Raw genomic sequence first — 25274 nt, forward strand, 5'->3', positions numbered from 1 at the left:
GAGGCCCTTTACTTACCACAAACACTTCCCAAATGTATCTCAAAGGCAACTTTCATTTACCTTTTCATTGAAATGAATTTCCACAAATTTTCCAAATCGACTGCTATTATTGTTACGAACAGTCTTCGCATTTCCAAAAGCTTCTAGAAGTGGATTAGCTATTGAAAAATAAATGAAAATACTTCGTCAAAAAAAAAATCACAAAAAAGACATAAAGAAAAATTATAAAGCAATATACATCTCACATCTCCCCCATGTGATAAAATTTGGGAAAATGCTGGAATAAATGATTTTGGAAGTATTAAAATGAAAACATTATCAAGTAATGTCAAACGCCACAAGTGTTAAATGTTTATCGACTGTGATGGTTTTACTTTTGTTTGACAAATGGAAAGGATCTAGAGTCATTTAAGGGACAAGCCTCTGGTACAGACGAAGAGAATGAGTTAACAAAGCAACATGATCTATTTATTATACATACAACACAAAGGCAGAATCTGAAAAAAGATGGATAGGAGATAAAAAGACTCATATCTCTGGGAGAAGAGCATTGTAGAACCCAAATAAGATTCTAAGTTAACTTCAGAGGTACCCAACAATAAAAATAAAAATCAACAATACCTTCAACAATTCTATCATCAATATCTTGACCTGTTCCGTAAGATTCTGTCAGGTATCTATTTAAAATACAGGATAAAAAAATCATTGAATAACAATAATATTGAGTACCACAAATTTGTAAATTTACTATTTAATACATATCAAATTGAAACATAGATCATCACTGTAGCCGTTTTTAAATCTTATTATATGTTATTTATGTTTCTTTATGTGTCTTGTGTGTGCATGTGCATGTCATGTAATTACATTTTTAAGCTGTTGGGAAATACTCTAATTTTAGATTCTTCGAACAGATTTACATAAGTATATCTTAATAACTATTTAACTTAATAACTTCATACATTTACATAACAAATAGAAAACTTTCATAAAGGACCCCACCATGAAAAACTAAGAACTGTGATATATTAGAAACAACACTGATGAAAAAATTCAGAATGTGCTGGTGCTAGCTGTATCTTCACCACTAGATTTAACTTCCTTGGATATGTGTGACATTGATAGCCAACTCACTGGAACCATAAAAGTCAATTTGTTTAAATACCCCACCATCATACACACACACACATACCCTCAAAACTTCACTTGTCTATTATGAATAGCCAAGTGGCAGAAACAACCTAATTGCCTATCAATACATGTACACACACAGCAAATGCAATGAATCCTGCAATAAAATTTATTCAGCCCTAAAATTCAGGAAGGAAATTCTAATGCATACCATAACAGGACACATACTATAACATAGGTGGTTATGTTTTTTTTTTAAGAGGTAAGGTCTTACTAAATTCTCTAGGTTCCCATCCCCTTGAGACTAAAGTAATCTCCCCTCCCTCAATCTCCCAAGAAGCTGAGTGTGTGTGTATATGTGTATGTGTGTGTGTGTGTGTGTGTGTGTGTGTGTGTGTGTGTGTGCATATAGGTACATGACACTATAACCAGTTCAAACAGAGGTGAATTACATATGCAATAAGGAAGTCACTGAAATATTAACACTATATGATGCCACTTAAACAAGGTACTGAGAGAAATTCATAGAAACCCAAAAGAGAACACTGGTTAACAGCATCTGGGGTGTGAAAGGGAGCTATTTAATGAGTACAGGTTCAGGTTTTGTGAGATGACATGAATGTGGTGATGTGAATGAATCCCTGCAATAAAATTTATTCAGCCCTAAAATTCAGGAAGGACATGAATGTGGTGATGTGAATGTGCTTAACAGTACTCAACTTCAAAATGAGAACTTAACAGCGTTAAGCTTTTTTCCCATGAAAATAATATCAAACTGCTCAAAAACATTTCACATTCGCTAAATACTCACCTTAGAACAAACTTGGTATTTTCTGTTTTGCCAGCTCCCGATTCTCCAGATACGATAATAGACTGGCTCATCTTGAGCACCTTCATGTCTCGAAAAGCCTTATCAGCTGGGGACAAACACAGTAAAATGGCAGATGGAGGTATTGACAGGGGCTTACTGTAGGGGCCTTTACTCCTAAAGAAGTCGCGAATGTGTGTTAAAAAATAAAGTCATTCAAAGGGTTTCTGTATGCATCTACTTGCACTACTCCTAACAGACAAGTAATAGGAAATCCACACATCTCAAGATTGAGCTAGATTGTCCCACAGTCAGCTTTGGCTCAGCTTACCCAAATGCCAGAGAAGTTCTGCAGAGGGACAGAAAAGGCTCAGTGTGCATAACTAATGAGGTCCCCAGTGAAAAACAAGAAGGAATGAGCTTCCAATTAGAAATCTGGCAACTATATCCATTGTGAAGAGAAAAACAACTGAAAAATAAATCTAGAGAATAATTATTTCCAGCTCCAACCACTTACCTGTAAGCTTTATGGTTTCATTTTTAACAGCTGAGTGAGGAAACTGAGACCCAGAAACATAAGCAACACATGTTTTTTTATCATTAAGGGGTGTTAGTGGTGAATCTTCAGATGTGTATGTCCCATTTGGAATAACCACAAAGCTCAGAAAATAAGTAAGGGACCATTGGGAAGTGGGGCTTTCAGGAAAGGAGAAATAGGATGCAGTGACATAAAGGGGAATAATGGAACAAGAAAAGTCAGGCAGGGTTGGGAATGGAAGGGCTTGGGGTAAGAGGGAAAGGAAATTGGAGAGCAAGGTAAAGGAGGAAATTTAGGGAAAGATGACTCACATTAAAGACCTTCTAAAAACAGTCATGAAAATCTGCTACTGCAGAAGCTTCCTAAGTATAAATGTATACATCTATAAAAGGAGCTTAAATAAAGTTACCCTCTAATGGGGCCACAATGCCCCCACTAGATACCACAGGCTAACAAATAAGAGGCCCAGAATTAGAAGTATGTTAGCTCTATTGAAGTTGTTGGTCAGTGAGGTCCCAGAGAACCCCAAAACATTTCCTGCAAATTGTCATTGCTCTTGGTTACCATCCAAAACTTGATATTAAGACCCCTGTTGTTACAGGTAGCATATGCTTGAGTCATAAAATATAGAGAAGTCAAGCTGGTACTGACCTAAATGGAAGCTTCATTCCCACTGGCTAGCATTCCTAATGGTGGGAGGGGGGAAAAAATCCAATCTTATGCAGGCGTGAACCCTGAAAACTTCAATGACAACGTGCCTGGCAAGATAGGCCCACTGGTGCAATAGTGGCACTGATGTCGCAGGAGTAACCAACTGCTTTCCGCTTGGACTTAAGGCCCTCTCCAAGAGATGAAACCTATGCCTGGCAGGTAGCGGGTCCAAGAATCTGTGGCTGTGCAGATCATAGGGCCTCCTATTACTCTACCAATGAGAGACAATATTAAACCAACTCCTAGCTACTTCTCATTATACCCACAGAGTACTGCATCTCTCAAACCTCATCAGAAAATGTTCATTTAAGACCTATTTATTTTTATTTTATGTGTATTGGTGCTTTGTCTGGATATGTTGAGTATACTACAGTGCCCACAGAAACCAGAAGAGGACATCAAATCCCTCTAGAACTATAGTTTACAGATGGTTGTGAGCTACCATGTGGGTGCTTGGAATCAAACATGGGTCAACAAGGCTCAACCTACCCCAAGAAGCTTCTTTTGGCATTTGATGGTGATTAACACAGATTCCCACAATTGTTCAAGGTTCAGAAAATAATTCGTTGTGGCATGCTCAGCCCTAAATGGACCAACTGTATCACAACCCCCTCCTCCCAAGGCTTAAGGATCACTGCAGAAAAGGGGGCAGAAAGATTGTAACAGCAAAGGAGGTAGATGACTATAAGGACAAAGTGGCTTGCATACAAGAGCACAGTTGCATACATGAACTCACAGGGGTTTTAGCAGCAATGCAGAGACCTCCACAAGCCAGGCCCAGCATGGATGAGTAGAGGTGGACATGAGTGAGGTTCCACCCCTAGCTGAGGAGCTGTTGGTAGTAAATGGCTGCCAGAAGAGGGAGAGTGAGCTTATGAAGAATGTGGCTCTTGTAGGTCTAACATGCTCCAGCAGATGGCACATACCTAAGAGTAAATAGGCAGCACTAACAGGACTCGATGAAGTTTCACAAAGAAAGAAGTGAAGACTCAAAGTAGAGTGGGAATGGAATAGGGAGTTAATCTGGAAGAAGATGAGTGAGAGTAATGAATCTGAATAAAATACAATGTATAAAATCTGAAAAATCTAATAAAATAGTTAAAAACTAAATTTGTGGAATTTTGCTCTGTATTACTAAATTTAAAAATTGTACAGAATTTGTCATATTTGTCATATTTCTAAGACTTAGCTTTAAATCTCCCTGACTTAGCATTATTAAAAATACAGAAATTTCAGCTACCTCTTTATACTACAGGGACTAAAGCTGTAATGTCTCAAATGTTCAGATAACACAAACTAAGCATAATTAGTTTTGTTAATGTGACTAAACTTAAAACAAAGTCAAAATCAGTTCCCCCAGAGATCTTCACATTGAGCAAAATTAGCCACACTCAAAAAGATAAATATCACATGTTTTCTCTCCTGTGACTTGAAAGCAGAAGGGAGACTAATGGGAAGAGGAGGGAACAGCAAGAAAGAGAGGGAAAACAGAGGGTAAGGAGAATATGAACAAAGAAAACAGTTCAAAGAATCAATGAAATCAAGAGCTGGTTCTTGAAGAAAATCTACAAGATAGACAAACCCTTAGCCAAACTAACTAAAAGGCAGAGAGAAACTATTGAAATCAGCAAAATCAGAAATAAAAAGGGGGACATAATGACTGATACTAAGGAAATCCAAACAATCATTAGGTCTTACTACAAAAAGCCTATATGCCACAAAATTTGAAAACCTAAATGAAATGGACAATTTTCTTAATAGATTCCATTTAGCAAAATTAAATCAATCATGTAAATAGATCAAATAGTCAAATTAGGGAAACTACATCCTTCACAATAGCCACAAATAACAAAGTAGCTTGGTGAGACTCTAACCAAGCAAGTGAAAAAAAAAAACAACAAACTTCAAGTCTCTGAAGAAAGAAACTGAAGAAGATATCAGAAGATGGAAAGATCTCCCAGGCTCATGGATTGGTAGGATTAACATAGTGAAAATGGTCAAACTGCCAAAAGCAATCTACAGATTTAATGCAATTCCCATCAAATACCAACACAATTCTTTATAGAACTTGAAAAAACAATTCTCAATTTCATATGGAAAAATAAAAACCCAGAATTTCTAAATTAATTCTGTACAACAACAGATCGTCTAGAGGTATCTGCATCCCTGATCTCAAGCTGTACTACAGAGCAATAGTAATAAAAACTGCATGGTACTGGCACAGAAACAGAATAGTGGATCAATGGAATTGAATAGAACCCAGAAATAAATTCACACACCTATGGCTACTTGGTTTTTGACAAAGATATCAAAACCATACAAGTGAAAAAAGATAGCATCTTCAATAAATGGTGCTGGTCTAACTGGATGTCTACATACAGAAAAATACAAATAGATCCATATTTATCATCCTGCACAAAACTAAAGTCCAACTGGATCAAAGACTTCAACATAAAACCAGACACACTAAATCTAACCATGCATGAAGATAACGGAGAACCCCTGCACAGATGTAGCCCGTGGCAGCTCAGTGTCCAAGTGGGTTCCCTACTAAAGGGAACAGGGGCTGTCTCTGACATGAACTCAGTGGCTGGCTCTTTGATCACCTCCCCCTAATGGGGAAGCAGCCTTACCACTCCACAGAGGAAGACAATGCAGCCAGTCTTGATGAGACCTGATAGGCTAGGGTTAGATGGAAGGGGAGGAGGACCGCCTCTATCAGTGGACTGGAGGAGAGTCAAGGAAGAATAGGGAGGGCAGGTGAGATTGGGAGGTGACGAGGGAGGGGGCTACAGCTGGGATACAAAGTGAATAAACTGTAATTAATAAAAAATAAATTAATAAAATTTATGGTAAAAAAAGGAGAGAATATGAAAAAAATACATGATGTAATTTCCTCTGAAAATGTCATCATGAGCTCATTTTTGCAAAATGAACATCCAAAAAAGAGTTCCAGAGCAATTTGGCTCAAAGAGATAATTATTTCTCGTCCCAAACATGTGCTACCCATAAGAACAAAAATAGCTTTACAAATGGCCTTTGCTCTCCGAGCAAGCTACAAGCAGTATTGCATGGGTATTCCACTGTGACTGCAGGTCTGCCTGCAAAGCATTGCTGCTGGAAGGAAGAGAACCCTTGGGAAGGAGGACCCCTACAAGGTCACTGGAGACGTACTATGAAGAGGTGGTTTCTCACCTACTCCTTAAGTTCTCACAAGAGGCTTGTTATTAAGGAAAGAAGAAAGCAAGCCTGGGACCTCCAACTGTATTTAGAAAACATTGTGTCCTTATGGTCATCCAGCACCTCTGTTCTTACAGCCTTTCTGGACTCTGATCTCTGAGCCTCTACTTCTGGTTGGTATTCCTGTGGCCTTTGCTCTGTGCTGTGAGGAGATGGAGCCAAGGGGTGGCCCATAGCACTGAGTCTGTACCATGCTGTGGATTTTGAACTTCCCAGATTTTGAGCTAAGTAACCAGTTTCTTTATGGAGAAAGAATTCAGTTGTGACACAATACTGACAAATAGCACCATAAGCAGCACACAGTTCCCACTGTCCCATCTCCAGAAGTCTGCCTACACCTTCCCTCATATCGCCGTTCTAAACACCTTGCAAATGGTAAAGGCTAAAAATAAAAGCTTTACATTTTTAAACATTTAGGTTTTCTCCAGAGACAAGCCTCGTGATATTCAGGTTTAATGACTGTGCGCTTTGTAGGCTGATAAGAGAACACACAAATGTTCATCAGGGCATCTGAGAACCCTGAGTCGGTAGGGTGTTGCACTGCTTCGGGCTAGCACGTTTATTCTGCCTATAAGCAATAACCAAGTCTAGAAGTGAAGCCTAGTTACACCAAAACACATGCACCGGGGAAAGTCCAAGGAGAAATAGACCACACAAGAAACAGTACCAAAATAGGATGCCCAGCTGCTGTTATGTCTGAATACAACGGCTTAGCCAACACATCCGAATTTGTCAGCAGAAACATGGAATGTAAGCTCTAATGCTGACCGGTCACTCCAGCCCTCTGCACCTCAGAAGTGAGGTCTTCAGGATGAGGAGCTGAGAGTCACGATGGACACTACTGCCTTCCCATTTAGGTTCCTCATGGATAAGAAACATCTACCACTTGAAATACTGTAAGGTGCAAGACCATGGAGGGAAGAAACTTGCTGAGTCTTGCCAGGTGGTAGTGGTGCACACCTTTAATCCCAGCACTCAGGAGGCAGAGGCAGGAGGATCTCTGCATTCAAGGCCAGTGTGGTCTACCATGTGAGTTCCTGCACAGCCAAGGCTACACAAAGAAACCCTGTCTTGGCTAAAAATTAAAAAATAAAAATAAAAAACAATTCCAATTTGACCGAGTAAGATATTTACAAGTGATGCCGAAAGTTATACAGAGGGAGCCTCATCCCAGAGTTGTAAAGAGACCACCTGTGAGATGGGGTCAATCATAAGAGTAGTGAAGTTGTGGTGCCTTTAAAAACTCAGTTAGGCTATGTAAACATGTTTTTGTTGTAATCCCAGGTGTGGGAAATGAGGCTGCTTCAGATTTTCCACAACAGAAGACTGTTTGCCTCGTGTGGGCAGCTGATAGTTTAATTCAGGAGACTCTGAGAAGAAATAAATGCTAGAGCCCAGGAATGGACAGGGTGCTTGAAGGAAGAAGAAAGCTGATAGCAGCTCCCCCACCTGCTGCTCTGGGCTGTTGTTGCAGTTTGATGAAACCTTGGACATATCCTGACTACAAAGATCAGACTTGCCCCAAGGAACCCATCAACCCTAACCAGCAGGAAGTAGCCTAAGAGACCTATGCTCCCTCTCCCCACTAACCTTTCTCTCCTACCTGGTATTGGGGTGTTGGAAGAGACTGGAGTGGAAAAAGGAGGCAGAGATATAAGAACCCAAATAAAATACAATAAGGATTGAAAATACCATTAGAGCCAGACAGACATGGTGACACACACTGGCAATCCCAGCATTCAGAAGGTAGAGACAGGAAGATCAGAAGTTCAAAACAAAACCTGACTCAACTACATGATGTGCTCAAAGTTAGCCTTCTGTATTTGAGTCTCTCTCTCACGCGATCACTCACTCAAAAAAGTACTCTTAAGTATCTTTTATTAAGCTGCTTTCAATGGGGCAGGCACACCTCAAAGGTCACTGGCATTTGATAAATAATAATGCATGACTGGTCCATGAGTTAGCTATGAAGTATTCAGGCCCTCCCTGTGTGTGACACAAGCTCCTAACAAAATGAATAAACCCAAGAGGCATACAGGTCTTGCAAAATGCAGGTTCAGTGCATGGTATTTTTTATTAAATAAAGTAACTAAGAGAACAACATTTGCAACCTGGCACCTGAAGGACTGGCTAGGCGTGGGACCAGCACCTGTGACCCTCGAAGGGCTGCCCAGGTATGCCAGGCAGCTGAGAGCCTGAGAGGAAACACTGCCTCAACACCAGGGAGACTGCACTCAAACTCTACCCTCACCCAGCTCTTTCCCCTCTATGTGTCCTTTCTCTTCATTTAATATCCACTGTCAGTCTAGAAAGACACCTCTGTTCTCCTGTCTTACCTTCCCCGTGTCTTTTTTTCTCCCTCTCCCCTCCTCATCTCTTGTTTTATAGTATCTCTTCTTTCCTTTCCCATAGACCATAGGCTAGCCTAGTGTGTGGGTCTCCATATCTCAGCCTTCTTAGGCCTGAGTTCTTTTAGGTTATTTGATTGGTATACTCCTCTCTCTCTTTTCATTCTACCCGTAGTCCAAACTGCCTTACTCTCACCTTGTATGTATTGTCCTCCCTTCTGTTTATTTTTTCCTCCTCTCTTGTTTCTCTGTCAACCCAACACCAATCACTAGTCCCACAGAACTTTTTCCTTTCCCTCTCACCCACAGTTGGCTATTAAGAATATGGACTTGGAGAGGGGCATGGAAGGAGATGAGGGAGGGAGGGTGGGATTAGAAGGAAATGAAGAAGGAAGCTACAGCTGGGATACAAAGCGAATAAAATGTAATCAATATACAAATTTTTTTCTTGAATTAAAAAGAACAATTTTTACTGCTGGGTATTTACCCAAGGGACTCCAAGTCAAGCGACCACAGAGGTACTTGCACGCAGATATTTATCACAGCACAGCTCACAATACCTAAGTTTTGGGACCAACCGAGGTGTCCAACAACACAGGAATAGATAAGAAAAATATGGTATAGAAAATTTTCCAGCCATAAAAAAATTATATAATTTACAGAAAAAATAGACATAACTAGAGAATATCAAATTGAGCAAACCAAGACAGTATTGAGTTTTCTCTACGCAGTGCCTAGATTTTATAGAGATACATAAAATGACATGTAAGTATTACATCGAAGTAGAGGTGAAACTGGACTAGCAAGAGGAGAGCAGAAAAGAAGAGCAAGGGTGTGAGGGAGGATGCATATGTAGGAAGAACAGTACACACCTGCATGAAAGCATCCTTATGTAACACAGTACCAGGTACAATAAATATATTCGATGAAATCATTTAAAAGACTCAAAACAATTTTAAGAATCTAGTAAACTTGGATGATATAATGCCATTCAGGCTCTGCTTTCCCACCTATTACAGCCCATGACCCCAACCAGTGGCTCCTGAGAGGGGAAGCAGGGGCAGAAACAGCTGAGGGTGAGAGAGACCTCAGGCAGCAGTGAGCACAGCAAGAAACAGACTTCTCAAGTGGGCAGTTTCAGTGAGACAGCTTGTTGAATTGAGGGAAACAAAGGCTACCTAAACCTTTAGGGGGGTCGGTAGAGGTTTTACGGATGAGTGTACATTGCTGGTCAAGGCCAGGGTGCTGGAGAATGCCTCATTTGCAGGAGGAGGAATTCCAGATGCTGCCAGACATGACCTTACAAGGGGAGAGGAAGTTTAACCTGGCCACCAGGATACGTGACCTCCTGGAAAGGGGGTGGGGGGTGGGGGTGGCAAAGATAGGGGCACAGAGCTTCGAGCGCGGAGACATACAAGCCCAGGGCAAGGATGGGGTAGTTATCCTACTCCTGCCGACCTCAGGAAAGGATTTCTGGGGTTTGGACAAAACAAAAATTAAAACACAACTTACCAATTGCAAAGACATGAGGTGGCATTGTCCCTAGAGATTTTCCTTGATATGACTTTATTGTATCTGAAGAATATATTTTAGGTATATCAAAGTATGGGTTCACTGCAATCAGAATGTTGGCGACATATGTCTAAGTAGTAAAGGCAAAAAAATAAAATTTCTAGTTATTACTTTCCTTCAAAAGTAAACAAGGTAAGCATGAAAAAGTCGAGAGACCTTTGATTCTCACACAAAACTTCAAAATCGACGTTTCTATCTCTAAATTAAATATTCTAAATGAAATAAATACTAATATTAACAAATTACAAAATTAATATTAATATTCTGAATCTAAATTAAATTTTCTGATTTTTACAGAGCCCGCCATTTCTAAAATTCCAAAGAAATACCTATTTCCACATAAATGTTTTTATACTGTCATTCCACAGTAATTTCAAGATCAACACCTTCAAAATTAACATTATAAATTCCACTTCCCTGTGTCTCTTTAAAAAAAAAAAAGTTCTCTCGGGTACATGGCTTCACCATATCACCACCCACAAAATCTGAGTCTCTAAATCTCCCTCCAGGCTTGTCCCGATGACTCCACTTAGAGTCTCCGAGCCGGGGCCTACAGCTAAGGTCCAGTCACGGATATCCTCAGTCTACTCATCCTGCTCCTAAAGCGTCTGAATGACCTTTCTCTGCGTCTGAGCCTCCCCGGTCAGTGAATGCTCAGGAGTGGCATAGCTCTGAGGCAACCATTTGGTCTTGGGAGTTCTTCAACGCACCACATGCTAACCACTAGTGGGTAACGGTCTCATGAGCGCCGTGAATTTCTTTTTAAATTTGAAATTGAATTTGGTTTTTAAAGACCATAGAAATGTCCTAGGAAATTTTACAAAACTCCTATATGGGTAGAGAGTTGTAGTTTAGTAAAACTGATAAAACTGAGGTATACAAGGCCATGCTTTCTCTTTTCAACTGTAGAAGTACTGTAAGTATCCTGATCTCTAAACTGCTAAATGCACACAATGCCCTAAAATTCGTTTCCTACAGAAGAGTGAGTAATGAGAATAGAAGGACTGAAGAGGTGGCTCAGCACTGGCTGTTCAAATACAGAGCCCAGAATTGGTCCCCCAGCACCCACATGGTGGCTCACTACCATACATAATTCTTTTGTTGTTGTTGTTTTCTTCTGTTGTACAAGACAGGGTTTCTCTGTGTAACAGTCCCTGACTGTCTTGGACTCTCTTTGTATGCCGGGCTCAAACTCACAAAGATCTGCCTGCCTCTGCCCTCTGCCTGGGATTAAAGGTGTGTGCCACCAAACCCAGCACCATACATAATTCTAACAGAAGATTTGATACCCTCTTCACACCTCCACAGGCACTAGTCACACACATGCTGTACAAATATAAATGCAGACAAAACACACATACACATAAAATAAAAATAAACAAATCTAAAATAAAATAAGAACAAAGGCAAAGGATCAGAGATTTCAGCAACATGAAAATATTAAATAAGGTTCACCTTCTATTTTACTCAAATCTAAGGGAGGGTAATGATTCTGTTAAGTACAAAATGTCAAGTTTAAACTATTACTCTAAATTGCTTCCTTAATTATGCATGTATATAAAATAGTAATTGGCACCTTTATTAAGATTTTATAATAATAATAAATGCAATTATGGATTACCCACATTTAATGACTTTCTAACTATAGGGCCTAACTGGCTAAGAGAAAAGAACATACCACTCCTGACTTCAGGCAACCCTGACAACACTAGTCTTGAGTTCTACTGAGAAAAAGCAACCTCCAAGGTACATCCATGTTAATTTTCACTGGTTTACTACAAGTTAAACTGTTTCAGCAGACTTTTAAACTTTGTTACTTCACTGTCTAAAACAACACTTAGTAAACATTACAGTCAGTTCAACTGTAAGCTAAAGAATTGAATATATGTTGCCTCTGAAAATATTCCTACCAAAAAAGACCTCTATTCACACGTAAACATATTCTTTCCTTGGATGAATTCAAAGGCAAAATTCAGGAAAGTGAAATCTTAACAGCATGCAAAACCAGGAGGCAGGTAGATTTCTCTGGGACAGACTCCATTAGCTCTGTTTCCCAGCTGTTACTCTTTGACAGGTGGCAAAGACTAACTGTAATTTAGTCAGAATTAAGTAAGTACAATTAGGCAAACTGATAGTGATATAAAAGATTAAGACTGTCATTTGATCTTGTAAGTGTCAAAGAAGCCATGTGCGTGCTTCGTTCAAAAATAATGAAGGCCCATCTTTATAACAGGGTACCAGAGTGTGGTAATCTATCTGCAGCCAACAAAAGAATCTATGACCAGATCATAGCAGAATAAAATCTCATGTGTGTCCAACGAATAATTCTAATTAAAACACTGAAAGCATTGTCTTTCTTTGTGTTTAATGATCTGGACATTTAAGGGCCAGCATCTAAGGGCTAATGAAATCCTAAAGTTATTTAGGTACCATGAAGAGTATCTGATACTTCTCCAGCTATTGCCTTCTATTCTAATTTACATATTCTTCCTCATTTGGTTTATATTTTTACTTCAATACACACAGACTGCCTTAAATTCTCTGTGCACTGTAAAAAGTGAAATTAAACAGATCTATAGACTTTTACCAAAAATAACTCAAACTCCAAAACAGTTTTGTTTAAACGCTCAAATTGAACCTTTGGACGCCTGAAATAGGGTAATTAGTTCTCTGAATTCATTTTCTCATTCTGCGGATATTAAGTACCCACTGTGTAGTGGACTCATGGGGAGTGCGGGGTGGATAATGCACATTAGAACTCTCATGTCCATCACACTCATATCGATCAGGGCAAAAGCAAACGTGTATGTAAGATACCCACGAGAACTGAAGACACTGGTCAAAGACTTACATAGATTCTGTCTTTACTGTACCGAACTTTGACATTATGGAGGAGTGTGGCTTCATTCAAGTACATTAGTGAACCTAAGACAGAGGTTTGAATTAGAGAGTTGAAAAACAAAAGGTACAATAAAACACATTATGCTAATAACAATCACTTTGATCACAGTTTAAAATTCACTTGTTAGGGTAGATTTAATCCCATGTTTTTAGAACAGAGGTACCCATAAACCCCATGGGCTAGTGTAGAACAAATTTATCTGGGGTACATTGCATTAGTAGAACAGTTAAAATAAATCTTGTTTACATACATCTGTGAGAACTTTAGATGATACATTTCCAGTCACGGGCGTTACAAATAATGAGTACCAGTGAGTATATACAATGCTGAGGACAGGCTTAAACACCAACAATCAATCAAGTATAAAGAACTACTGTAGATATATATGACTCTACAAAGTGAGATGCTGATCCAGTCATCCAGTCCAACGCTCAGAGGCTTACAGACAAAACAAAAAGGATATAGTTTTAGACTGGTAAGGGACCATCAGATCATTCGGATAGTCTCTCACGATGACTTATAAGAGAGAGATGGGCCAGGAGACATCATTCGCATTTTAATCCAGCATATTTATGACTCAAGTTCAGAATCGGAGTAGATACCTTCTTTTTCTGTTCTGTTGTGATCCGCCCCAGGTTCTTCCCTATCTAGTCCCTACACACTCCCATCTCCTCTGCTTCATTTCCATTACATGTGGAGCATCACTCCTCTTACCTACTCTGCTTGCTGTTGGGACCATAGTTTTCTCAAACTGAAAACTGAAGTCAACATCAGAGCCATCGCCTCGTGTCCTCCCACTTGAAGTCAGCTTCCAACTCTTCACATCATAAACAAAAGAGATAGCCTATCACCAAGTTCATGGTGTGTGTCCTGATGGTAACCCAACCTGAATCCCTGACCTCTCTCCCTCCTTTTCCACACCTCCACTGCAGTGAGGTCACACTGCCTCTTCTGTGGTTACAGTGACCTCTTATGTGTCTACTGCTTTAATCTCTCTTCTCTCCAATCCAGAGCACTCACTAAATCTCCCCCCATCTCAAAAAACATCGCTGGGGTTCAATCAACTACAAACACTTATCTTAAAATCTATTCAAGGCCCTTAATAGACACATTTTCAAATGGTTGATTTTATAATTTTTATAGCCTGTATTAATGTCTAACTTGTTCATAAACTGAGCTGTTTATCACATCCACAACCTATTCATGTATTATCTCTGCCTACAACATCCTCTCCATCTCTAGATATATAAAAAAGCTATATATCTTTGCAAGTCACTTTCTCAAAAATGATACTTTAATATAGAATACAAACCTATATCAAACTGCTACTTCTCCAACCTCACCACCTCCACAGCTACTTTCTTTGTAATTTCTTTTATTAATATTATTTTTTACTTATTACAATTTATTCACTTTGTATCCCAGCTGTAGCCCCACCCTCATCCCCTCCCAATCCCTTTCTCCATCATCCCCTCCCATACCCCTTCTCCAGTCCTCTGATAGGGGAGGACCTCTTCCCCTTCCATCTGACCCTAGCCTATCAGGTCTCATTAGGACTGTCTTTCATAGTCTTCCTCTGTGGTCTGGTCAGGCTGCTCAGGGGGAGGTGATCAAAGAGCCTGCCACTGTACTGTAATTTCTATCTGATGCTTTTCACATCTGTCAGGATTAGAAAGCACACTTACTCTTCTGGTCTTATTTACTAAACCAAATACTAAGGGCAAGATGCTACACAGTTCACTTGTTTTACATGGCCCCTCACTGAAGATAACATGCACATCTGCAGTGCTTGCATCCCTAGTATACACGTCAATGGTGCCTACAAGAGCCTCTTGCTGGACTATCCTGGCAAACATCTGCAAGTAGACAATACAGTCAGAGCACTTTCCAAAGGCCCAACTGCTCTCTGATGCCTCTGAAAGCAGAGTAAAAGAGTAAGAAGTAGGTTGGGGCTCTTAACAGTTGAGCTGAGGAAAGGCTTGGAAGGACTCAGGCAGCAGAGGTCACCTTCATTCTACATCCCTATTCTTCTCCTGCTCTCATCCCCCAGAAGCCTCATCTACACATTGCTGTTTCTTTATTCAAAACATTCTGCTGAGCCTCTCCCCACATATCACATTCCTCTGAAACACCTGCTTGCACACTAGCATCTGCCTCCTCTAAGCGAGAACTGTGGATAGCACAGCACACACACCCTGTCAAAGCCAGCTGTGTAACCCTGTACTGACATGTGGATGGCTGCTAATGCTACTCTCTTCACCCAGCCCTGACTCCCCACCTGCCTTCTCAAGGGCATCTGTTCACTCAATCAAATACGACTGTCAGTGGCCGGGGGACCTCCAGTCACACTGCTCAGACGTCTCCAGTTTCATGAAAAGAGCCCGCTGTTTGTCAGAGTGAAAAATGTTAAGTCTCAACCACCTCCCATAGTGGCTTCACCCAGGAGTGTTCACAAGTGTCCAAAAAACAACTCCCTGTCTCGCCTAGTTTCACCCCACCCTCTTTCAGTAGCCAGCCCTAGGGTTACTTGACTTGGCTTTTTAACATGCACTACTTCACCTAGATTGCTTACTTTTTATGTCTAAGTTTGTATAGATTTAACTAGAGTCAAAAGAACAACAATATTTTTTGAGACAAAGTCTCACTGTGCAGCTCTGGCTGGCCTGAAACTCACTATACAGACCAGGCTGACCTTAAACACACAAAGATCTGCCGGCTCCACCATCCCAGGAGCTAGGAGTAAAGGTAGGTACTACCAGAGCTGGCAACACATTATTATAAATTTTTAGTTCTCGTACACATGCATGCATGATGGGAGATGCGTGCCATGGCACTGTGTGGGTCAGAGGACCGCTCTGTGGAGTTGGTTCCAGTGACAGGGAATTCAGAATGCCAAGCTTGCATTGCAAGCATCTTTACCAGCTGAGCCATATCACTGGCCCTAATGCTTTAAGTTTATTGTTTGTTGTTATTTTTTTTTCTTTTTGGAAGTGTTGGGGATTGAACCACATCTTCATGCATGCTATTCAACAGACTTTTAAAAGTAAGACAGTGTGGAAGTATAAACCCAATTGATTCCATTGGACATATTTTGGTGATATAAACATATACGGTACCAAAAGTGTCTAATGAAGAACACCTGTGACGTCATTAAATTTATGTATTGACTAGAGATAGTTGAGTATTTCAGATCCTGCATATTGACTACAGCTCTAGTTCAGTGACAGAGAGGGTAAAGGGAACTCACAAATGATGTCAGCATCATGGGAGGCAACCTGTGCTAGGTATACATTGCTGTAGAAGTCCCTGCATCACTGACTGGGGGTCAAGGGGCACTTCTAGGAGTCTTTCTAATTCTATTCTCAGTACTTAGTCTCACCGTCTGGCAGGTGAGTATAATAAGAGAAATATCATATGCAGGAGAATAGTATTTTAAAGTCAGCATGAAATTGTGACATTTTCTGTTTAATTACAGTAAACAGTAAATAAAGGCAACAGCGGTGAAGTACATCGTAGCAAAGGGAACAGGAGAGTTTAAAATATTAATTCAAAAAACAGGATGGAAAATACAAACCTATTGCACTTGGCTACATATGAATATGTCTCAAAGCAAAACGTGTTAATATATGAAAAGGATTAGTTGTTGAATTATATACCCTACCAAATTTTTGTTATGTTTATAAATATAGCAGGGAGTGGTAGTGTAAGATGCAGCATGTGTAGGAATTAATTCTGGTTTTCCCTCATGTGGGTCCTGGGGATCAAATTCGGGTCCTCAAGCTTCCAGCAAGTGCCAGCACCCGCTAAGACATCTCACTGGCATGCCTAGAAAATGTTAACAGAAAGATACTTTCTACGATTTTCAACATGATATAATTTTCTTTCTATTTTGCTTTGATTATTGCTCAAAACCACATTGTTTTATCAGACAAACTATCAACTTGGAAAAGGAAGAAAATATCTCTCAGTCCTCACACCTACTAATAACAGCTGCTGTGCTCTGATAAACATCTTTAACGCATCACCACTAAGCCTTCAACGTGTAGAACTTCTCCTACTTTGCAGATGAACTTTCCAAAAGAAGAGTGATGTGGCCTGTAGGCACATAAGCTTCCAAACCAAAGTCAGAACCAGAACCCATGACTGTCTCATCCTCAGCCCACAACCTGTGTTTATATATGGAGTCTTCCAGGCTTATTCAGCTGTACATGCCCAGTGAAAGGCAGTTAAGAATAAACCTATGCCTTTCTCTTATCTTCTTTTCAGTAGAGTATTTAAGGCCAAATACTTCGTTGCAAGATGATGGGACCTTTACGAGGTGGGGACTGGTGGAAGGGCTTAGCTCTCTCTTTGCTTCCTGGCCTCAGTGAAGCAAGCAACTTCCTCGACCACATATTCCTGCCATGATGCATCTCACTAACAGCACAAATGCAGTGGGGGTCAAATGACCATAGACTGAAGTTTCCCAACCTATGAGCCAAAACAAACCTTCCCCCCTTTTGAAATTAATTCAGGTATTTTGTTACAGTGACAAACTGCCGAAACAACTTCTTAAAGTCAAAAATGTAAAAATAAATATACCCTGTTCAATGACTATTTTTCACCAAGTATTTTAAGGTGTTTATAAGTCAAATTCATGCTATGTTTTAATATTACACTCTGAAATAAACTTTTCAATTACCAATTATTCCGCAGTGTTGTTCTGTTTTGTTTAATGTTGGTTTGCCTTATCCAAAAAGTGATATTAAATGACTCCTGGGGTCAACTTCTAAATTACTATGAATTCACCTCCCACTGTAAGGTTTGGAATGATTTTAGACACAGTAGGAAGAGACTTTTAGTTGAAGCTTTACACTAAATCATCACCGTTCCCACACACATCTAAAATAACAGTAGGAGATGGTCAGGAGATTCTTTCTAGGACGTGCACAGGGAATACAGTAACAAACCTAGGCTTTCCAAGCTCCTGGGAGCTCTTACCAAGCCTGTGTGCTCTGACCTAGTCTCTTGTACTGGGGCATAACCACTAACTCACTTTCTGGAAGAGCAGATAGTTTGTGGGATGGAGAAATAACTTCAAACTTAATACTTACAGTTATCTTCCACATCCTTTTTACTGTCCTCTTCTGCAGGGAATACTTGGTTTATGAGAGCCAAAAAAGTCTAACAAACAAACAAACAAACAAAAGTTTGAGCATCTGAGGCTTTCAGATCATGAAAAAGACAAGGAGTTCAACTGGCTGCATGCACAGTAATGATGGCAACAATACATTCTCTATTAGAGTGAAGCACAGATTCTCCTACTCAACAAAGCACTCATTCAGAAGACAACAACTCTCAGCAAAAACTGTGTCCACTACTACTGTAGACATGAACCAATAACAGCAGTTAACAAATAAAGCATCCCAGGCTTTCACAACCACAGCAGGACAAAATAGCAAACACATTTATCCTAATAAAATAATGAACACACTAATTCTAAATTTCTACTTTGGAGCAAGCTAGCTACCAAAAACTCAGAGCATTTTAATGTTTGCATATAAACAATTTTGTTGTTTTGAGAACAGAAACGTTCACAGTTACATATAATAAAAACAAAGTATTAATGTTATTTGAGAAATACACTGACATCAATTCCTACACAAAAGTATGTCAAAAATATAAAAATATCTGGTCCATATAATTAAAAGTACCCACAAATAGCAGGGTGTGGTAGTACATCCTGTAATCTTAGCACTTGGTAGGTGCAAACAAGAATTCAAAGTTGTCCTTGGCTACATAATGAGTTGAGGCCTGGCAAAGCTACATAAGATCCTATTTCAAAAAATAATAATAATAAACCATAAAGAAACTTGCATTCATTTATCACTTAAGATGTCATAAGAGACACTGCAGAATTAAGATAGCATCTTGTAACAGAGAACAAATGATCTCAAATTACATCTAAAGAGAATTAAATTTTAATCCATGCTATCTTAACAGTTATTTATAAATTTATACCTCTAAATAATTACAATTAACTCTTCTGATTGACATTTCCAACTGTATCAAATCTTGAGGGAAAATGGTTTGGTTCCTTTACAATACTGTCTGCAGGACTGGAAGGTTAGTGCCATAACAGAGTTTATGCTCAGCCTGTGCAAGGCCTTTGATCTGATCTCCAGTACCAGGAGAAAAAACAATGTTTGTAACTCTATGTATGCAAGAATACTGTATTCAATAAAGTTATCATAGTTTATGAAGTAAAATCCAGGCTTCAAAGACTACTCCAATTCAGAGTCATTAGCAATTTAGTGGTCTGGGGCTAGAGCTTATCGGTAAAGCACTTGTATGAAATAGGTGAGGCCCTTGATTCAGACTCTATCTAGTACCACAAAAGAACAACAAAATCATACCCAACTTAACACATGTTAAAATGTTATAAATGCAGGAGGTTTGGAGGAGAGACCACTTTTTTAAAAGAGAACTTGGATCCACATGAACCAGACAGTGAACATTACGTAGAAGAAGATAGCATAAAACAGTCAGTTCATAGCAATGGTTTTGTAGGGAAGCCATTTTTTAAATAGGCACTAATACCATAGAACTGTGCACACAGTTGTCACAGTCATATCAACAGAGGGCTTGTTCCTAGCCTAGCAGGAGCTCTATCCAGTGAGAAAGATAACAGATGAAGAACGAGTACTCCAGTGGAGAAGCGACTGAGTTCCTTAAACGACATTAACAGCAACCTAAGACAAGTCCAGAGGAAGTTTCTCTCCCTCTTCATTCAGCCTCCAAATTAACAACCAGCCTCTGTTTTCTTTCCCTTCAAGAGAAAAAGAAGTATTTCATAAAAAAAAAATGTTTTTTTTCCATCTTTTTTTTTTTAACTTTTTCTGTTAGGAATGTTTTTACCATTACAGAAAGAAAGCAACGGCCTAGAAAGATGGCTCAGTAGAGAAATGCACCTGCCATCAAGCCTGAGGAACTGAGCTTAAGTTCCTACAACCCACCTAGTGAAGAAAGACAGCCACCTCCGACCTTTACGCGCACACACACACACACACACACACCCCATAAATTTAAAAATAGCTTTTTATAAAAGTAATCCCCTAAGCCTCCCAAAAAAATTGGAAATGAAAGTTAGACTTCAGTTTATAGAATTTAGTGTAGATCTATAAAATTTACATGATGCCATAATTTCAGCTATGCTTCTAGATTGGTGAAATGGCTCAGCCATGAGGACTGAGATCCTGAACTCAATTCCTGGGACCTACAGGGTAGAAGAAGATAGCCAATTCAGAGTTAGCCTCTGACTTCCACATGTTCTCTTGCGCTCTCTCTCTCTCTCTCTCTCTCTCTCTCTCTCTCACACACACACACACACACACACACATGCAAATACATATGAACACACAACAAATAAACAAATGTACCCCAAAATAATCAAACTAAACCGTGTTCCTCTTGGTTCTATATATGTACCTGATTAACAATAATATGATATAGTTCAGAATACACTGAATGATGTAAAATATTTCACAAAAGCACATCCCCTTAAATCAAGTTTTTTTCATTCTTGAACTGAATTATTCACAGATGTGACAGACCACAACAGAACAGGCACAGGAGATGGAGCTCTCGATTCAACCAGCCCTTTACCTTCCTGGGCTTATGAAACACGTTACGCAAAAGCGTAATGTATTGTGTGTGAACTCTCAAAAACCCACTTTTTAGATAGGCGCTGTACTGTAAGTACACACAGGTCCTGCTAACGAGGGAGGGTCAGCACTTTGTCTCTTCTTTCCTGAAGGCATCTTTAATTGGCTTCCACTCGCACGGCCCAATATATATTATGCATTCTGGTTCCTGGGATGTTTACAGTAACAGAACAGCGTTCTCTCTGAAAAGACCTCATGAGAGATCCACCTTGTTTTTCTAAGGTTCCCAGAAGGATGGCAGTCATATGGCATTAGTTAACCACGCATCGGTAGAATGTAAATTATTCATGGACTTTTGCAGAGCCTGAAGTAAACAGAAATTACATCTGCACATTTAGTCCGAAGAAATGTTTAATGGGCTTATTTGTTAAGCTTAAAACTGTGAGGCTGTGGTGCCAAAAAGACCCAGCCACATGAAAAATAGATACATGTCTACAATGGAGGCCACGGCTGTAAGCAAGTCACAGCTCCTGGTCACTTTCCCCCAACTTCTACTAAGCGATCTTGACTAACCGATGTCTAAGATTTTTTTTTTTAAAGAAAATAAATAATGTATGTACAGAATGAAAGCATGTGTTACATTATCATAAAAATGACAATGTGTAGGAGGTGTAAGACTCAACTATTTTTACATAAAAGATATTTATCCAAACCCCACACTATGTATGTTTAATAATTAAGTTTAAGTAAACTTATTATCACAGGACCCTATTTTCTCAGAGCACACACTTTCCATTTAATCAAGGAAGTCAACTCGAAACTTCATTTATAATACTAGACATCTGTTTCTTCTACCATGGCAGGAATAGTTCTTCATTTTCATCTTTCTTGGAAAAAAAAATATATATATATATGTGTGTGTGTGTGTGTGTGTGTGTGTGTGTGTGTGTGTGTGTAATGTGTGTGTATTTGAAAGAGATCACATCTTGAAATCTCTCTGGGAAACTCACCTTGCCTTTTTGGTTCAAGGGTTCAATTGTTAAGCTGTCAGGGCCAATATCCACAATATTGCCCATCTGAAATCCATCTGTGGGGTGGGGTGCCCAAACGGGCTTTCCGTCTTCCATTTTGAAGGTTGTCCACTATCTCCTGTTCAAAGGAACAAATAAAGCAACATGAGTAACAGTGGAAATGATTTTAAAATGTGTCTCCTTTACACATGCACATTTAAGTCTCAAGTCATAAAAACACCTGCTACCGGTGACCTCTGACCTTTCCCTCCCATCCTGCTACCTCTTGCCCCTCTATCTACCCTAGGTAAGGAAGGCAGGGGCTGCTCTACCCTCAGGGAAGTCCTGTGACCCAGCTCTTCCTTCAGTTCAGGAACAGAATCGCTCATACTCTACACCTGTCCTCCTGTCCTCTGAAGGTGATTTAGAATATTACCTCAAAGAATCTAAGCTGCTCAATGGTCTTGTAGGAATGGATATTTATGGTACACAGACAGAAAGAGCAGTCATTCTGGACCTGAAGGGATGAGGGGTGGAAGGGCTCCTGTGGATGCCCTGAGTCTAAGACAGAGGCTTGTACTCCCCAGGTTCATTCCCACACAACTGTTCAGCGTGTTTTCATTTTCTTAGTTTGCTGCTCATCTGAAACTCACAGCAAAGTGAACAAATCTGATATGTAAGTTAATGAGCTGGGACAGATGAATGCACCATCTAAGAAGCATCCTCCTCGGTTCACAGAGCATCTCTGTCCCCCTGCGGTTCCCACGCCTCCCTTGGCTCGGGCATCATCCCCCACTGTCCTCAGTTTCTGCCTGTTCTTGAACTTTATATAAATGAGATCATAGTCTGCATTCTTTGCTGTCTGGCTGCCTTCATTTAGAAAGCATTTTTCATATGTAGCACAGTCAAGCACACTGCTGTGTGCGGGTCTACTGAACAATGCACTGTTTACCTGCTATGTTGGATTAGAATGGTTTCCAGGTAGGGCCCACTGGGGACATCCCATTTTCAACTGTTCCCATGAGGCTTCTTTCACTCTCGGCATTCTGAGAAGTTAATATTTGTAAGTCTGTCTACTGAGTGACCCAAGGGCACAAGCTACCCAAAATGCTTTGTTGAAAGGAGTATCTATGTTATAAGACTAATGTAGGATTCAGTCTTCCAGCTGATTAAAGTAGAACATCTGTTCTACTTTCAGTATCTCAATGGGCACCTAATTATTTCACTGTTCACCTAGATCTAAAGAGCAGGTGGCTTATGTGCCATGATGTTCGTTTTGTGTGCCTGGGAACTCCACCAAAGATCGCCTTGTGGACTCTTCGATGTCGCTCATCGTGAGAGTCACACCAAGAAGCATAGTCCAGTTGAAAGCTGCTATTGGCATCCTGATGGTTAATCTTGTGCCTGATGGTTAATCTTGCCTATGCAGTGGCTACAGGAAGAGCTCCCTTCTCTACGTAGGAAAAGCTACTGCATTTGAATGTAATCCCAAGTTAACAAATGAGGTGAAGATTCTCCATAGAAGGTGAAGCAGTAACAGTGCTTCTGGTTTCTGCTGCCACATATGCAGGCCTGCTTTCCCTAGGTACTGGCAGCCGCTCCCGTGGCTTCATGTGCCATTTGTATGTGAGTGATACTCCAACTCCTCTCACCATCCCAGATGCCCTCAGAATTCTCAGATGTTTACCAGCCTCCTGGAACCTGATGAAACTAACAGATGCATTACTGTTATCATTACTCTGCTCTGCATCCCTCCTCGCTCTTCCCCTCATTAGTAAAGGCAACACCTCGCAATCCGAATCACACCTGGAGGCATCCTCAATTCCTCCAGCTCCTTCCAGGATCTTACCACACTCCTTAATTTTATCACCTCTCCATCCCATAGACATCTCATATCCGCCCACTCTTTGGCATCTCCTCCATCACCTTAGTCCAAACTAACACTGCCTTTACCAAGGCTGCTGCAGTACCCCTCTATACCTGCTTCTACTCTTGTCAATCCCCAGATCCGCTCTAGTCCTAGTATATACAACTCATTGCGCCACTGCAATCCCATCAGGGCCCAGACCACTTACTGCTCCTAAGACCTAGTACACACAACCTGACGGTCGCTGGTGCTTGAATGAACCTCACGCCATCTGGGAGAGTAAATGGAGATGGGAGATGAGAAAGAGTTGAATTCTCTTCAAACCACGGCTTGAAACGCTGACTGCTCTCAGCAAGCTGCCTCCCTGATGGTATCTTTCCCCTTATCTCTGTGGTGGGCTCGTATCCTTTACCTTACAGAGTTGCGGTGCGGATTAAGTGACATAAAACTGAGATATCACCATTCTAAGAGAGGATAGTCACACCTCTGCCCCTCCCCCGCACATCCTTTCATTGTAACTATTAGTAAGTTGAAGGCAATGTTCTACACACAAAGACAGATTGCACAGTGGACACTAGTGATCATTAAGGAATAATTATCCTTTAAAAAAAATTCTGAACACATCAAAGTCACACAGCAAAGCACAATCCTGCAAATCCAAAAACAAAATGGCAAATTGAACTATTTAAATTGTTTTTTCGATCTAAACCATATACTGCAACTTTGCAGAGAAGATGGAAAAGTTCAAGGCACATAGCTAACCTCCCTTCTTCATCACAGCCCTAAATCACCAGTGAAGTGATTCTCAGAAAATCGTTCAGGGCTGGTGAGATGGCGGAGTAAGGAAAGGTGCTTCCTACCAACGCTGATAACAGAGTTCAACTCCCAGACCGGACACGTGGAAGAAGGTGAGACCTGAATTTCAAAAACTGTCCTCTGACCTCCACATACAGGCACATATATTATGGGGCGCGCGTGTGCACACACACACACACACACACACACACACACGCATAAAGAGAGAGAGAATAAATAAACAATTAAACATATCATAAATAAATAAATAAATGTAAAATAAAAAATCTTTCAGGAAACCGTTCCTGGCAACCCTCACTCTTAATAAGCATGTTACATATGCAGAGCACCTTAAGGTATGGTGAACCAGGCCAAATGGCTCACAACTACAATCCCAGCACCACAAGTTCAAATCCAGCCTGGAGTACATAATGAGCCCTTTCTTAATAGAATAAAAAATAAATAAATAAAAAGACTAAAAAGTGACCCATTAAAAGGCAGCCTCAATGCCTCAACTCCCAGTGCTACCACACTAGGTGCCTTAGGCTCCATGAAAGGCTGGCTGCAGAAATACTGAGTGGAAAAGAAGTCAGTGAGCCTTGCGGGGGGTTTGTTCTACAAGTTTAAAGCTGTCAGCATTCCTAAAGTCACTGGCAGACACCATCATTATCTGAAAACTACCTTGTTTTCACTGCTCATTTATTGGTTA

The 25274-nt window shown here is 40.2% G+C and overlaps 1 protein-coding gene across 6 annotated transcripts in view; it reads right to left on the reverse strand.

Moving 5' to 3' along the window:
- The window catches only part of Myo6 (myosin VI), a 135742-nt gene that overhangs the window by 62609 nt on the left and 47859 nt on the right, over window positions 1-25274 (reverse strand). For all 6 annotated transcript variants that reach the window (XR_009592215.1, XM_060384696.1, XM_060384695.1 and 3 more), the window contains exons 2-8: window positions 21904-22042; window positions 18344-18413; window positions 13200-13273; window positions 10289-10418; window positions 1943-2048; window positions 622-677; window positions 61-158 (exon numbers count right to left, since the gene is read on the reverse strand). Coding sequence is in view for 5 of the 6 variants with exons in the window: in XM_060384696.1 (XP_060240679.1) it covers window positions 61-158; window positions 622-677; window positions 1943-2048; window positions 10289-10418; window positions 13200-13273; window positions 18344-18413; window positions 21904-22020 (651 nt within the window). In the remaining variant the exon portion in view is untranslated. The remainder of the gene's footprint in view (window positions 1-60; window positions 159-621; window positions 678-1942; window positions 2049-10288; window positions 10419-13199; window positions 13274-18343; window positions 18414-21903; window positions 22043-25274) is intronic.

The sequence above is a fragment of the Meriones unguiculatus genome, chromosome 6 (assembly GCF_030254825.1).
Source record: "Meriones unguiculatus strain TT.TT164.6M chromosome 6, Bangor_MerUng_6.1, whole genome shotgun sequence".
Lineage (NCBI taxonomy): Eukaryota > Metazoa > Chordata > Mammalia > Rodentia > Muridae > Meriones > Meriones unguiculatus.